The following is a 16,186-nucleotide window of genomic DNA, read 5'->3' on the forward strand; positions in this document are numbered from 1 at the left end:
ATGCGCTACGGTATTAATTTTTATTTTTGATAAAGTTAGGCGCCCAGGTTCACATCGGTGTTTTGGAAAAAGTTTTGAAGTCAGCTACATGAAACAATATGTAATATGAAACAAAAAGTGCGGGTTTAAAAAATTTTGGTAACTTTTACCTGATATTAAGGACATCTTCTCAAGGCCAATCAAGGTCTTTCCTTCTAGCAACTGAGTAATAACTTTTGTTTGAAACATTTTTCCGTATCTTTTATATTTCTCTGGATATTTCAATGCGTCGATTATGAATGCCTCATCCTGTATATGGAATTTTTTTCTTTATGCTATAAATGTATGTTATATTTTGCAAATTTTGTTAATTACAAATATTACACAGATATTACACAAAAATTTTAATTTTCGTTTATATTTTAATAACAGAAATATTTTTCGTTTATATTTAATAACAGAATATTTTTATAATCTTGTAATGTATCAAGAAACAAAATTATTAATTAAAAGTACAATAATGTTTTCCTATCTATATTATAATCTACGCGTCATTTTTAAGAAATCTTCAACATTAATTTTTGATAAATAAACAAGGATGATACCGCATTTTTTCTACATAAATAACATAAATTATAATGCACACTTTCAACAAAACAATAATTTTGTTCTTTTAATCTATTTTCTTGCAGTAAACCTTATGCTTTTCTTATAGTAAATAATGTAAAGTATAGTAAATAATGTAAAGAATATTTTAGTATAATATCATTAATTTGCTTATTTTTAATATGTTTGCATAATAATTAATTTGCTTATTTTTAATATGTTTAAAACTTTTTTAAACCTTGCAGTGCTCATTATGTCCCGGATTTCTTTATAATTATTCATTAGGTATAAGCTATAAATAATGTAATTAGTTTGCATTGCACATCTTTGACTAATTTTCACGCGACATTTATTCACAAATTTGTGCACCTGCTTTTTTTATCATTTTTATAGCATAAAGCTTATATATTTTATTGTATATTGCTCACTTTATTATTTTTTTCATTTTTATTTTGATTTATATTCATCTTATACACTCTCACTTCCTAAAAAAAAAACGATACATTAAAAATTTGGGAAAATTTTACTAAATTTCAAATGATCACAACTTAATAAATGATGAAGTTAAAAATATGTTTAAAAATGCAAAATGAAGTTTGAAATATCTACTTTAAGAATATTTTTAAGAATAAGAATTGCACTGGACTATTATTTCGCCAAAATGGCGGATGACCAAGTGAGAAAATACAAAATTGATAATCTAACATCCAAATGTGATGATACATGGCATGAATCAGGTATCGTAGCCTAATGAACAACATGAAAGTATAGAATTTTGTCTTTAACATGTTTTTTTTATTCAGTTCGATACGATAATTTTTTGCTGAGTTATCTCAAATTTAAGACTATCATTAACTCAAATTATGGTTGTAATTCTTCATAATATAAACTGCCCACATACCAATGTATTTCCTTAAAATATCCTAATTTGATCAGATTGATCTCATTCTGATCCAAAACATTAAATCGTCCATATGATGATCAATTCAGGACATTTGTAATTGTCATTGTACTAATATAAAATGTCTTTAGAATATCTTATTTTGATTCAAAAAATTTTCATCATTATATTGATAAATTGCATTTTTCAACTTTCAACACATATATGTCATATACATTTACGTATTTTATATATTTTACGTATTATACATATCTTTGAACATATCTTTGCGATTTAATTTGTTAATTTTTTAATATTAGATGTACAACTTTGCTTCCGCCGTTTTTTCCGAAATTCGAGCCTTTATATATATATTTATAAAAAACTGGTTATACATTTATGATTCAAAGTATTGTCCATCGCTGGCCACTACTTTCTCCCATCTTTCGGGTAGCGTACGAATCCCGCGTCGAAAAAACTGGTCATCTTTTGAGACTATCCACGAATCGATCCAATTTTTTACTTCTTCATAAGAACCGGAAGTGCTCAGCCAGGCCGTGTGCCATTGATCGAAACAAGTGATAATCAGAGGGAGCAACGTCTGGAGAATACGGCAGGTGGGGTAGGACTTCCCATTTCAACGTTTCCAAGTATGTCTTGACTACTTTCGCAACATGGGGTCGAGCATTGTCATACTGCAAAATCACTTTATCGTGTCTCTCGTTATATTGCGACCGTTTGTCTTTCAATGCTCGGCTCAAACGCATCAATTGCGATACCGATCGCTTGTTTCAGTCGGTTTTAACAGTTCATAATACACTACGCCGAGCTGGTCCCACCAAATACAGAGCATGACCTTGGACGTCAAAATCACCGTTTTTGAAGCGTTGAAACCACTCACGACACGTTCTTTCACTAATAGCGGTCTCACCATAAGTATTTGAGAGCATTCGATGAGCCTCAGCCGCAGATTTCTTCATATTGAAGCAAAAAATTAAACCCTCCCGCAAATGACGAGAATTTGGCTCGTAAACTGACATTTTCAATCGAGAATAACTTTATGATGCAGACACAAATCAATTAATGTTTCTATGGGGTTATGTTGACAGATGCCCAGGTTTATTGTATGACGTCTATGATCTATTTATTTCGACCACCACTTACCGCTAAAGCCATCTATAGGAAAATGACGGAAGCAAAGTTGCACACCTAATATATATAATATATTACCCACATAGACATACTGAAAACTATCCTTTGTTTCAAGAAAAATTTAATCATATTTGATCATATACAATAATTGATCATAATTGATTAATTATTGTATATTGTATGAATAAATAGAAAAAAAATTTTTGTATAATAGACACAAAAATAACAACTGTGTATTAACTCTTTTGCCCGGTTTCATTGTAATATTAATTTTAATCACATTTATTTTTATATATGTTATATAATTTGAGACAGTTACAGCTATAGCTTATTTTGTTTTTTTGTTGTGCATAATTTATTTTTAAATAGGTATAATTATTTATTAATTGACAAAGCAAAAGGAGTTCGATATATTCGATTTTATAAAATCGATTGTAAGTATTGTTTTAATGAAAATTTTTTATTTTATTATACCCTGCAATTTTTATTGTGTATTTTCTGATTTCTTGCATCACAATCAGAGTAAGTGTAGTTAGATAGAGTGAGTAAGTAATGATGAGTGAACAGGAGGTCAATTATATAACTTTTTCCTTAGGGCGGAAACGTGAAAAATGAAAATTTTTTGGGTATGTATACACAAAAAACATATATGTATAATAATAACATATATGTATAATAGACAAAAAAAGTTTTTTTTTCAATTGGTCTCTCAGCTCAAAAGTTTCCATTTCGTATCAAAAGAACACCTAAATCTTTATTAAAAAATATTAAGATTTAAAGGTCACTAATAAACGATTTTTAAATAAAAATTCCGATTTTTTTTAATATATACATGTTTGATTTAACTCAAAAATAGTTTAATCCGGATTAAACGTGATATTGTATGTCTTTGGTCGCTGAACGCGATGCAATATACGCCTTAAGAAATATAACCCGATTAATGTGAAAAAATTACCAAATTCGAGTTCAAAGTCGATTTTAGCAAGGTTCTAATCGTTCAAATAAGTCGTTACTCTTTTCAAATTGCAGGTCTGTTCACTCAGAACAAAATCCAATTGAAATTTTCTCTAGATCTCCTACAGAACCTTTAAAAGTTGCATTTAACTGGATTGTAAACCATTTTTAAGAATAAAAAAAATTTCGTTTCTATTCTTAAAAAAGTTCTAAAGTATATCGCTTTGTGGTTTAGACAGCCTCAAATCAAATGCCTCAATTTGACAATAAAAAACTCTTTATTAGAAAATGAAATAAGTACATAACACAAAAAATGTACTACATAATATGTAGTTTATTTCAATTAATAAATTATTTTTTTTGTATTATTTTGCATGTACTCATTTTATTTTCTAATATAGAGTTTTTAATTAATTGGGTATTTCTTAAGGCATATATCGTAGAACTAAATCTAAGTAATTGCATTGTATTCAGCGCCAAAAAACATATAATGCCATTTAAAATCCGATTTAATCAAATCAAACATGTATTAAATCGAAACTTTGATTTAAAAATCATTCACTAGCAACCTCTAAATCTTAATATTTTTTGATAAAAATTTAGGCATGTTCTTTTGGCATGAAATGAAAGCTTTTGAGCTGAGAGGCCGCTTAAAAAAAATTTTCTTTTTCTTGTAGTCTAATTATATATATATATAAACATCGTCATAAACGGTTGATCTCGAGTATCCAAAGAACCGAATTTATTTCCGTTGCTGAGCGCCCAGCAAAGGCCTTCGATGATCGCGGCTCTTCGATTATACTCCACACTTGGTTTTAACATCGCGGCCATTTTGAGAATGTGACTGTTTACTAGAAGCATCAGGCTTTCTCAGACCAACAACAATCTTTGGCGGAAGCAATATAGCAGAAAATTTAAATTGAAATTTGTCCAGATTTTGGTAACACTCGTGTGTGTGTGTGTGTGTGTGTGTGTGTGTGTGTGTGTGTGTGTGTGTGCGTGCGTGCGTGTGTGTGTGTGTGTGTGCGCGCGCGCGCGCGCTCGCTGCGACCTATTGTGTTCTTTGAAAAACGAAGCGTCGGGACGAATTAGGTTCTTTTCAAAAAATTTGTGCCAAAATCAACCGGAGGAATAATCGATGGCTCGCCTATCCGGGGATGTTCCTGTTGTTGCCAGAACGAAATTTCCGGCCAATGTTCACGTGCTAAGTATTGTGTCACTAGTGAAGGTAACGTCGCCACGCTTATATTTTTTTAAAAAAGAGGAAACTGTCACAAAAAAGTGTATTTGCGCATTCTGATGAATGTAGTGAAAACTTTGGCGTCCGGAAGGCCATATGTTTTTCAGCAGGTGCACCGGCTCATACGAGTCATTCAAAATTGGCTCGTCAGACAACGTCGATATGTTTTGGTCAAGGAATTCTGGCCTCCCAACAGTTCAGATTTAAATCCCTTGGACTACTATGTATGGAGCGTAGTTGAAAGGGTCACAAACAAGTCTCGGCATTCCATGTGATGTCATTAAGGATCGCTATGAGGCAGCATTCGTTGGCATGGACAGCGCTACATTACAGCGTGCGTGCGAATGCTTCAGACCGAGACTAGAGGCCGTCAAGTTAATGGATATATCGAATAATTGTGCTCTACAGAGATCCCGCAAGTGCCATGTAAAAGGATGTTTCGTAATATTTAATTTTTCATTAAAAACATTTTGTTTAAAGAAATTGTTCGATTTGTCCGGATTTTAATCCGGACGCATCCTGTATGTACACATAAAAATATTCACTTTCCACATTTCCGCTTTAAAGAAAAAGTTAAAGATATAATCGATATTTAACAGTCTTTCAGTAAAAAATTGTTATAATTTTTGATTTTTTGACATCAAAATAACGTTACAGACGTCATTTTGATAACAATGTTATTCGAACTTTATTTACATATACCTCTTTATAGGGATTATTTTCTTCTTAGGGAAAACGAGTTCATCTTATGGCGATCACTGCTCTGCTTGCTTAGCAGATATCAGTAGGCATACGTATACCGCCAAGTAACATAGTACCGCCGTGAGATGAACTCGTTTTCCATAATAAAAAAATGACGCGGATCTCTATAAAGAGGCATATGCTAATGGAGTTAGTTACTTACTCTTAGCTCGATCAGAGTATGCATCTCATCATGTCTCTGAAAGAGCTTTTTTTAAATAGACGTATTCATAGTTTCTAATCACATACTAATTACTTATTTTCTGCATTTTGTATCATAGATTACTCTTGAAAAAAAGTAAATACCTCTAAAGTACTGTGCGCTAATAGTGTTCAATAGTATTTTTCTACAAGAGTTAATCATTCTAAAAAACATTTTAGAATGATTGGATAAAGACAGAAATTTGGTCATCCAGAAACAGCCTAATAATATCTAAACGATTTAAAATAATCAAGAATCAATAATCATTCTTATAAATTCAATAACAATATAACAATAAACAATATAACGATACAGGCAAAGAGTCGATTTTTTAAAAATGTAAACGTATAAAAATTATTAATAAGAGTTAAATACATAATAGAATCTAGAAATATTATTACATGTTTCAGCTCTTATATTGAGCCATCTTCAGATATTATCCTTCTCTCGCTTTACATTTTAATTTCTATCGTCAAAGAGATAAAAAACATGATGTGTTCCAATTTATGTAGCGATCTTGATGACTGTTACTTGAGAGAGTTACTTGTCCGTACTCACAAATGATTAGATGGCTACGGAATTTCATGATGTTCTGATCAGAAAAACAAAATTCATTCGCTAATAAATAGATAAATAATTTGATAATTCTTTAGAAAAATTATCTTTCAGTAAAAAGTAAGTAAACAACATCATCTCGAAACATTCACTATCATGATCCCAGTTATTGTTTCATAGGATGAACAATTTGTCAAAATCATTATTTAAAAATGTATAAAATATAATGACAAAAACATTAGTCAGATAGTGACGATAAATATACTTTATAGTCCGTATGAGGATAAATTAATTTTATGCAAAGAACGAATTCTCCAGAGATATTATTTTGACATTATGTTAACGATATGGCAGATCGTTATTATCTGAGGAACGACTAATAGATTGACAAAACGATTAACTAAGAACAAAGTCAAATTTTATTTACATTAGATATACGCTTTATGAAGACCTGTCAGTTTGAAGATTGAGACTGTTTTTTTTTGTTTTTTAATTAAACATCTCAGAAATTAAATATTTATTACACAATTCATCTAATATCTTATTCCAGTCAAAATCATCTGTCATCTGCATTCTATGTTCGGTGATTACAGAACAGGTAGATGTATATATTCCAACGAATATGATTGCGGTGTTCTGCAATTCTGGTTTTAAGTTGTCTATCCGACATTTGTCCGACATATGATTACAATAATTGCATATGATTTTGTATACAACATTGTTCTTTGTAAGATCTGGTTTAGAATCCTTTTGCACCTTGATAAATTTATTCAATTTATTCGAGTTATAATACAAGATTTTAATGTCCTATTAAACTTATGGAATTTGTCGATTATCGATGGAACAAATGATACAGTGAATCAAGATATAGCAACATTTGATGCCTCGTTTTCATTATTACAATCATGTTCCGCTGCTCCTCCACGTTGTATGTTTCTGATTCTATTGACTATATAAAAAAAAAAACGAATCTTAGAGGATAATCATTCTCAATGAGTATGTTAGTAATTAATATGAGAATGTTTTTTTTAATAAAATTCCAAATCAGACAATAGTAAAGCTCTGTCAACTAACTAAATTAAAAATTCCCTTTTTTCTGGAAAACAGGATGATTAAAAAAATTTAGAAAATTTTAAAAGTTTAAAAACCGTCCCGAAAACATTAGTTTTTAATATTAATCAAAGGTTAGATGCTCTTTTTTGATCATGATCGTGACATCAAGAAATTTTAAAAAATCTGAACCCACTTTTAAATAATTGTGGGTGAAAAGAATTAAAACAATCATAGAAATATTAATTTCAGATTAATTTCAGAAGAAGGAAATAAATCGTCAACGTATCGAAAAGAAATGACTATTATAAATGACGTTTTCTCTAATTTTTGCATTATTAGAGTGTTGTCTGCAATGATGGGCGATAACGGAGATCCCATGGGCGTGCTGAAATTCTGTTTATAAATAGTATTATCGAATAAGAAATATGTTGAATCTAGAATGAACCGTTAGAAACTCTGTCTTGGGTAAGTTACATTTTTGGAGATAAAATTCCAATTTTCATTTACACAATAGCCATGTCTAATGGGATGTTGGTAAAGAGAGACAACATTTAGTGAGATTAATTTAAAATTATCCTCCATTTTTATTCCTTTTAGATTTTTAACTAGTCAAAAGCTATTTTTTATGTACAATAACTCTCAGTTTTAAGAATTGTTTCAAACATGATGTTGTGTAGATATGAGGCTAATGAGTATAACGGACTATCTATTGAAAATACAATCCTAAAAAGACGGTTTATGAATCTTATCCGCATAAGCCCTCGATCCCATCACTGCAATATAATGTTCTGTATTGAGCTTCATTAATATATTTAATGAAGTATATTTATCATCACTATTTGACTGACATTTTTGTAACTATATTTTATACAAATATTTTAAATAATGATTTTGACGAAGTATTCATCCTACGAAACAATAGCTACGATCATGATGATGATGTTTCATCAAGATGATGTTGTTTACTTACTTTTTACTGAAAGATAATTTTTCTAAAGAATTATCAAATTATTTATCTATTTATTGGCGAATGAATTTTGTCTTTCTGATCAGAACATCATGAAATTCCGTAACCATCTAATCATTTGTGAGTACGGACAAGTAACTCTCTCAAGTAACAGTCATCAAGATCGCTACATAAATTGGAACACATCATGTTTTTTATCTCTTTGACGATAGAAATTAAAATGTAAAGCGAGAGAAGGATAATATCTGAAGATGGCTCAATATAAGAGCTGAAACATGTAATAATATTTCTAGATTCTATTATGTATGTATTTACCTCTTATTAATAATGTTTATATGTTCACATTAAAAAAAAAATCGACTCTGATTTGCCCGTTTATCATTATATTGTTATTGATATCTAAACGATAATACATAGTATGGATGTAGAATAAGCAGATATATCAACATCCTAATATATCCTAAATACTTCCTAAGTTTCTTGGAATACTCTAGATATTTGAAAATCCATCGACGTACATCTGTAGAATAGCTAAAATCAATTTTTGCTGGGTGAGTGTATGGAATTTGACTGATCGAAATGTCTTGTACTTGACTGTATCATCAATGTGTGTACCATTTGCGTACATGCGTGCGTCTGTGCGTGTACATTAATAGTGTATGACTTCGTGCGCGTATTATCTCATTCATATAATCCGTTATATTTCTTAATTAGGACGTACGCGCGCACACACGCACGTACACACAATCATACATATACACATATACACAATGACCAATCAAACTCTATATATTCATATTAGAAAGAAATACAATCATAATTTAAGCTAATGACAGCGATATCTTAAATTCGGAATAACTCAGCGAAAAATTATCGTGTCAAGCTTGATAAAAAAACAATTTAAAGATAAAATTCTATACTTTCACGTTTTGTCCCATTAAGCTGTGACATCTGACGCATTGCCATGCATTATTGTAAATCTGGACTTTTGATTATCAATTTTATATTTTCTCACTTTATCATCCACCGTTTTGAAAATAATAATCTAATACTATACTCATTCAAATATTCTTAAAGTAGACATTTCAAATTTCATTTTGCATTTTTAAACATATTTTTATTTTCATTGTTTACCAAATTATAATCATGTGAAGTTTAGTAAAATTTTCCCAAATTTTTAATCTACCGCTTTTTTTTGAGAGTGAGTGTATCTATCTACTGAAAAAATTTCTAGTTGAAAATGAACTATATATCAATAATATAATCATAAAATTCTAGTTAAATTATATGAATCAAAATTCTCGTATATGAATCAAATTATCTCAACAGAAATTATAATAGATTCAAATCTTTAGAAACCTTAGAAAATTCTGATTTCCAACTAGAATTCCAATTAATGCAACCAAATTCTTTCAATTGTATCTCTCGACTTAATCCAATTAGAATTCCTCATATAATGTTGCAAAAAATGAAGGAAAACATTGTAAGTAGCGGATTCAGTACTCATGAATCTCGCAGAATTATTTTCACAATGTCCAATGTCAACGACCATCCCCGCGTGTGCTTCACGCACACGCATATGCACCATTTACGATTCTTGCACGCATTATATACATACGCGATTGTCTACAAATTCTCACATATCCGCAGATATAAGTATCATTTTAATACATAACACGCGCGCGCGCACACACACACACACATCACGCACACACACACAACGCACACACACACACACGCGCGCGCGCGCGCGCGCGCGCGCAAATGGTACACACATTGATTGATGATACAGTCCGTAAAATTAACCTCCGTTTTTGTTTTAATCTCCGTAAGTCATGTCTTCCGACAAGTTTTTTAACTTTTATAAAAATTCGACTGTAAATGATAACGCGACATATGCATAATGTGCGTGCGATAATAAACACATTCGACAAATCCTCCTTATCTAAAATTTAATCGAATGATGCGTGTTATCTCATCAGTCTTGCCTAATTCAAAATTATCATCCCGTTTAATGTATCGAGATTCTATCAAGACAACATTTATCTAAAATTTTCACAAAGATTGAATCTTCATTCAGGATTGTTAGCGAAAAAGAAAAAAAATTTCCCTGACTTTCCCGGTTTTCCCGGTCACTTTTTGAAAAAATTCTCTAACTAAAACTTGGAAAATTCTTTGAATAAAAATAAAGAAAAAATTAAAATATTTTATTTTATAAAACAATACAATTATTAGTACAATAAAATATAATGGAAAATAAACAAAGTTTTTCATAAAATTTATAGTAGCGTATTATAACTTCGCTTTGTTGATATACACATGGGGACATAAATAACTACCGATTCAAAGTTGCATGTATCGGAAATCAGAAAGCATAAGAAAAAAAATGAGAAGGTGTGAGAAATAATAAGAAGGCTTGAAAAGGTATGAGAAGTTATTTGTGTACATACGCTGTATACTCTTGTCATATTAGGTTAGATACATATACTTTGTATCAGATATTACGTGTACTTTTGTTTAGAAAAGTCATGATTATAATACAAACAATAAATCAAAAAATTATTTAACTTAAATAATAACAATTATATAAATTATAATATACAATATAATACGACTTACAATGAGTGTTGCAAACGTAACACTTTTGACATTCGAATAAAAATCTGATTAATGTGATTGTTGTGCAACTAATTGTTGTTTTGTACAAACTAACTAATTTTACACAACACGAACGATATGCAACTAGCATTTTTCTTCGATGTTGCGCGCGACACCAACGTGATGTCACTGGACGTAGAATCATTTCATCCTTATCGTTTATCAAATTAAACAAGGACAAACGATGTTCGCAAGCGTTGTGAGCGTTAAGTGGAACACAGCCAGTGTTAAGTAGAATGACTACTGATACGCGATACGCAAAAAAACAAATAAATTATGGAAAATAGGATTATATCCTTGTTTTGCACACTGCTTATTGAGATTTAATCATTTCATTAAAATACTGTATATTCTGATTATCATTTTAATTAATTTTAATTAGAAATGATTTATGAAATATTCATCACACATTAATTCATACATATTTTGACTTTTGCAAAATTAAGTTTTTTTTCTTTTTAACAACATTCATTAATTGTCTGCAAATTGCTCATTGTAAAATTAAAAAAAAAACCTGCATTGCTTCTTTATAAAATTTTAAAAATTCTGTCATAATTTTTAAAGAAGTAAAGTTTATAAACTTAGAATTTTACAATAATTTAATTTTAGGTTAATAATTCATTGACAATAATTTCCCTGACTTTTCTTGATTTCTCCAATCGCTAACAACCCTGGACATTATCACCGATGTGAACCTGGCGCTCAACTTTATCAAAAATAAAAATTAATACCACCGTTTGTACTTCAAACAGTTAAACAAAAAGTGAAAAATAAAAAATGGCCAGCGCGCTTTAAGATTTTTTAATTTCATTTATGCCATTCAAAAGAGAATCTTTTGTACCCGTTTGTACCTCTCCTACTTTCGTTTGTACCTCAAAGGATTCGGAGATACAGCGCGTTTCAGTTTTTGTGCGACCCATATATATAGCAAACTTAGCCAATTTTCAAGATATAGAAATGAGATCAATGGCATTCGAAAGAGAATCGTTTGTCACCTCACCTTTCGCCGTTAGTTCCATTTCGATGTCTTTAAAAATGATCAACTTCTCCTCTTGGCGCATTTTCGAAATTTTGAAATCGTATTTTCGAACTCTTTGAGGTACAAACGAAAGTAGGAGAGATACAAATGGGTACAAATGATTTTCTCATTTCGATATCTTGAAAATTGGCTAAGTTTGTTTTACAGGGATCGCGCAAAAACTGAAACGCGCTGTATCTCTAAACCCTTTGAGGTACAAACGAAAGTAGGAGAGGTACAAACGGGTACAAACAATTCTCGAATGGCATAAATGAAATTTAAAAATCTTAAAGTTGCGCGCTGGCCATTTTTTATTTTTCACTTTTTGTTTAACTGTTTGAGATACAAACGAAATAATGATTGGTACATACAAGTACAATTGGCCTGCGGTATTAATTTTTATTTTTGACAAAGTTGAGTGCCAGGTTCACATCGGTGACATTATCCATATGCATTTATCTCTATAATATAATTCGTTATTATATAGTATAATTCTTAAATAATAAATGCTTGAAAGCAATCAATGTTTGGAATGTTTTTTAAGATCGTTTTTTTCACGAGCAATATTATCACAAAATGATCGCCTATTATTAAACAGCTTATATACTTACATACATATATAAATACATACATTTTCCTAAACCAGTTCAATGTCGGTGTCCGGCTCGCGGATATGTATACTCAAGTATACATATCTGCGCGAGCAGTTATTTTCATTCGCGAGCCACAAAGAGGATTCTCGCGGAGTTGGCGCATTAAATAAAGACTCTTCTCTTCTGTCTCTCTAATTCTCGACAACCACCTGGCATGTAATTAACGTCGCCAAAAACGTACACCGAGTGCAGTACGATTATAACGAATTTTGATCGGCTTAATTGCCAATGTTAAGCGGGAAACGGGTTGTGGATGGTACGCGACGATCATGAAATCGTGACACGAGTAGATGAGCGTTTGAGTTTAGCTGGAATCAACATTGGAATTAGGTTTTTCAGCGAAATAAGAAATGAGTTCTGTTTAGTCACAGGCGAATTATCTCTATCTGGGTAAAACAATAACACCAGTCACGCTTTCTTTACATCAAGAAACAAGAGAATCTGTTTAAAAGTGAATTCACGATTATTTGAGCATTGGATTAACCACTACTGGATTAGTACACATTAAAGGCTGCTTTATATAATACGTATGTTTATACCAAAAATTTCCGAAACTTTCTTCATACAGCATTTATCTACATAAATACGACTTAGCGCTTACGCACAATATACGGTAACCAGCTGCAATGTTGCCATTTCAGAGACGCTTTAGTCTGCAAACACAATAAAGTAGTAAGCGTTAAACCTTAGAAAATTAATCAATTACAGTCGAATGTGAAAAGAATAATCGATGATTGGTCAATTCCTTAAGACTTAAGGCTTACTACTCTATTGTGTTTGCGAGATTACGGCATAGACATACACAGGATGATTTGAAAAATTCGTGGAAAATCAGAGAGATGAATGCCTATTTTGCACAGTTGAACCAATTCTATTCGCAAAGAATTAACAAATTGGGGCAGCATTAGACATTGCCCCACTGTGAAAATAGAATTGATAAAAAAAAGATAAACTTTCTTAAGATTAAAAAATAAGTATTTCTAGAAAATTTGAAGATTTTTTTCAGTATCTTCTCAAAAAATTAAATTTTAGAAATAAAATCAATAAAATATGTAGCAAGATATGTATATAAAAACTGCCTCTGTACAAAATTAGACTTGATATATATCGATTGTTAAATTATGAAAAAAAAATTTTTACTTCTTATTTTTACAATTGCAACAATGATAATAAAACAAATTTTGTATAATAATTTTTTCCTATTTTTATAATTCACGAAAAATTATAAAGAAGCGATGTTCTGGTATTAAAAGTTGACAATAAAAAATACCGGAAAATATTCCTAGTATTTTTTACAGATTTATAAAATAGAAATTCTAATTTTTAAAAAATTAGAAGTTTATAACTGTCAATTATAAAAAGTGTAAATAAATAATGTACTTTTGTGCAAAAACTTTTGTGCGAAAACTTTCATATTTTCAATTTTTTCTTATTAACGTTTATTTCAAAAGTTTAAAATAATTTGGAAAGGTTTCACATCACTAATTGGCCAATTTGAAATAAAATATTTCTCATTAATAAAACAATGAAAAATTATTAAGCACTGGCCGATGTGAGTGGATGTGTATTATTACACTATGCGCTCCCAATAATTTGAAGTAAATAATGTTGGAAAGATATTATCACAAAAAAAAACATAAAATCACTTGATTTTCATTTAAACATTGACAATTAACTAATAAACTTAGTGAATTATTAAAAATGTTTCTTGATGACTGAAACATCTGATATTTTTATAATTTTTCGTGGATTAGAAAAAAAATTACGATAAAAAATGTTTTTGATTATCATTATCGCAATACTATCTAAAATTAAGGGGTGAAAACTTTTCTTTCATAAAAGTCTAACAATCGACGTACGTTAAGTCTAAATTGGTATAAGAGCTCTTTTCATGTACATATCTGTGCTATATCCTTTTTTATTTTTTTTAATTTTAGTATTGATATATAATATTACGTTCATAAATTCAGAAATATAAAAGTATTTGCAATTTTCTTACAATTTACAGAAACTTAAATATCTCGGTGAAAAAAATCGTAGAAGTTTCCAAAAATACATTTAAAAGACAAAAAATAGAGCTTTAAACATTTTTTCTCGATCGTTAACAATTTTTATAAAATTAACGTTTGAAACAGTTTTTATAAAAATTTGATAAAATTATATGAATCAATCATATTGTATTGTAATAAACATTTTTTCTCTTTTTATTTTATTTTATGATCTGTATTTTCATATAAAATATAATCGGGACTTCAATTTCAGATTCACTTTCCAACACTGAATATTGACAAACATTATCCAAAATGATGAATTCATTGAATTGCTCACATTGAAAACAGGAGTTCAAGGTTTAAGGACATATCGCTTCGTTTACAATCATTTGAAATGTTCCATTGCAACGAACTATATACGTAATGTTAATCATTTGAGTAATGTTAATCATTTGAGTAATGTCAACCATTTTTTTCATATCATTACTAAAAAGGATCTGTATGTTCTGAATTCAATTTTATATATCAATATTATATGTTCTTCGTATAATAAATTCTTAATACATTGTTAATAACCTCAAATTGCTCGATTATAAATTATTTTGTTACTTTATTATACTTGCTTTGCAAAATACAAGCGTTTTTTTATATCTTTTTATTTTTTTTCACAAACTTTTAGTATCGAAATTAAAAACATTTTAGAAAAAGTAAATTTTTACACAATAAAATTTTATGGAATAAAAATTCAATATCTATGCAAAAAATCATATCAATTTTTTTCATTAAAAAACTTAAAAAGTCTACTTTAAAATGCTTATTTGTTAAATTTTATCCGACGAAGTTTCATGCAGCGCTTCAATAAATAATAAAAAATATTAAAATCAATTTTCAATTTCATATAATTCAGGAAAAAAATATCGCAAATACAAAATTCGAACATCATTTTGAATGGTGTTTTTGCCTTTACATTGTATTTTTTAAAATTTCTCCAAAATTTCTCTCTTTTTTTTATCGAGATATTTAAGTTTTTGTAAAATGCAAGACAATTACAAACGTTCCGGAATTTATGAACAGTAATGTGCCTATACAAAAAAGTGAGAAAAGTGAGTTTTTGTAGAAAAGTAAGAAAAAGAGAGGTTTCTAAAAAAGTGAGAAAAGCGAGAAAGATGAGTCGCTCCCATACTCCGATTCACAAGTGCTTGCTTTCAAATCAGTTCTTAATTATTTTCCATATTCATCAGATTTGGCATTATATTTTTTGTTCTAAAATTAAAAATGAAGTTAAAGAAAGAGTAGTTCAATCTTATTTAGGATATTAAAAAAACTTCTACCAAGGTCATTTCATTTCATAGGAAAACTTTCAAGAGTTTCCTAAAGCTACAACCATTGCAAATATTTTTTCGAAGAGATATACTTTGAATAATTACAAATAAAAATTTATAATTATTATTTTAGAGTGAGTTATAATGAAAGTTCGAAAATTTTCACAAATCGTGTTTAAACCGTCTAAATGCAATGATATAATTCAATCAACTTT

General features: G+C 29.6%; 1 protein-coding gene across 3 annotated transcripts in view; it reads right to left on the reverse strand.

Annotated features, from left to right (window-relative positions):
- The window catches only part of LOC108686645 (tyrosine-protein phosphatase 69D-like), a 54,972-nt gene that overhangs the window by 37,322 nt on the left and 1,464 nt on the right, over positions 1-16,186 (reverse strand). For 2 of the 3 annotated variants that reach the window (XR_001931716.1, XM_018192075.1), the window contains exon 2: positions 150-288. The exons of the other annotated variant lie outside the window; for it this stretch is intronic. Coding sequence is in view for 1 of the 2 variants with exons in the window: in XM_018192075.1 (XP_018047564.1) it covers positions 150-288 (139 nt within the window). In the remaining variant the exon portion in view is untranslated. The remainder of the gene's footprint in view (positions 1-149; positions 289-16,186) is intronic. 3 annotated transcript variants of the gene reach the window in all.

Source organism: Atta colombica, unplaced genomic scaffold (assembly GCF_001594045.1).
Source record: "Atta colombica isolate Treedump-2 unplaced genomic scaffold, Acol1.0 scaffold188, whole genome shotgun sequence".
Taxonomy (NCBI): domain Eukaryota; kingdom Metazoa; phylum Arthropoda; class Insecta; order Hymenoptera; family Formicidae; genus Atta; species Atta colombica.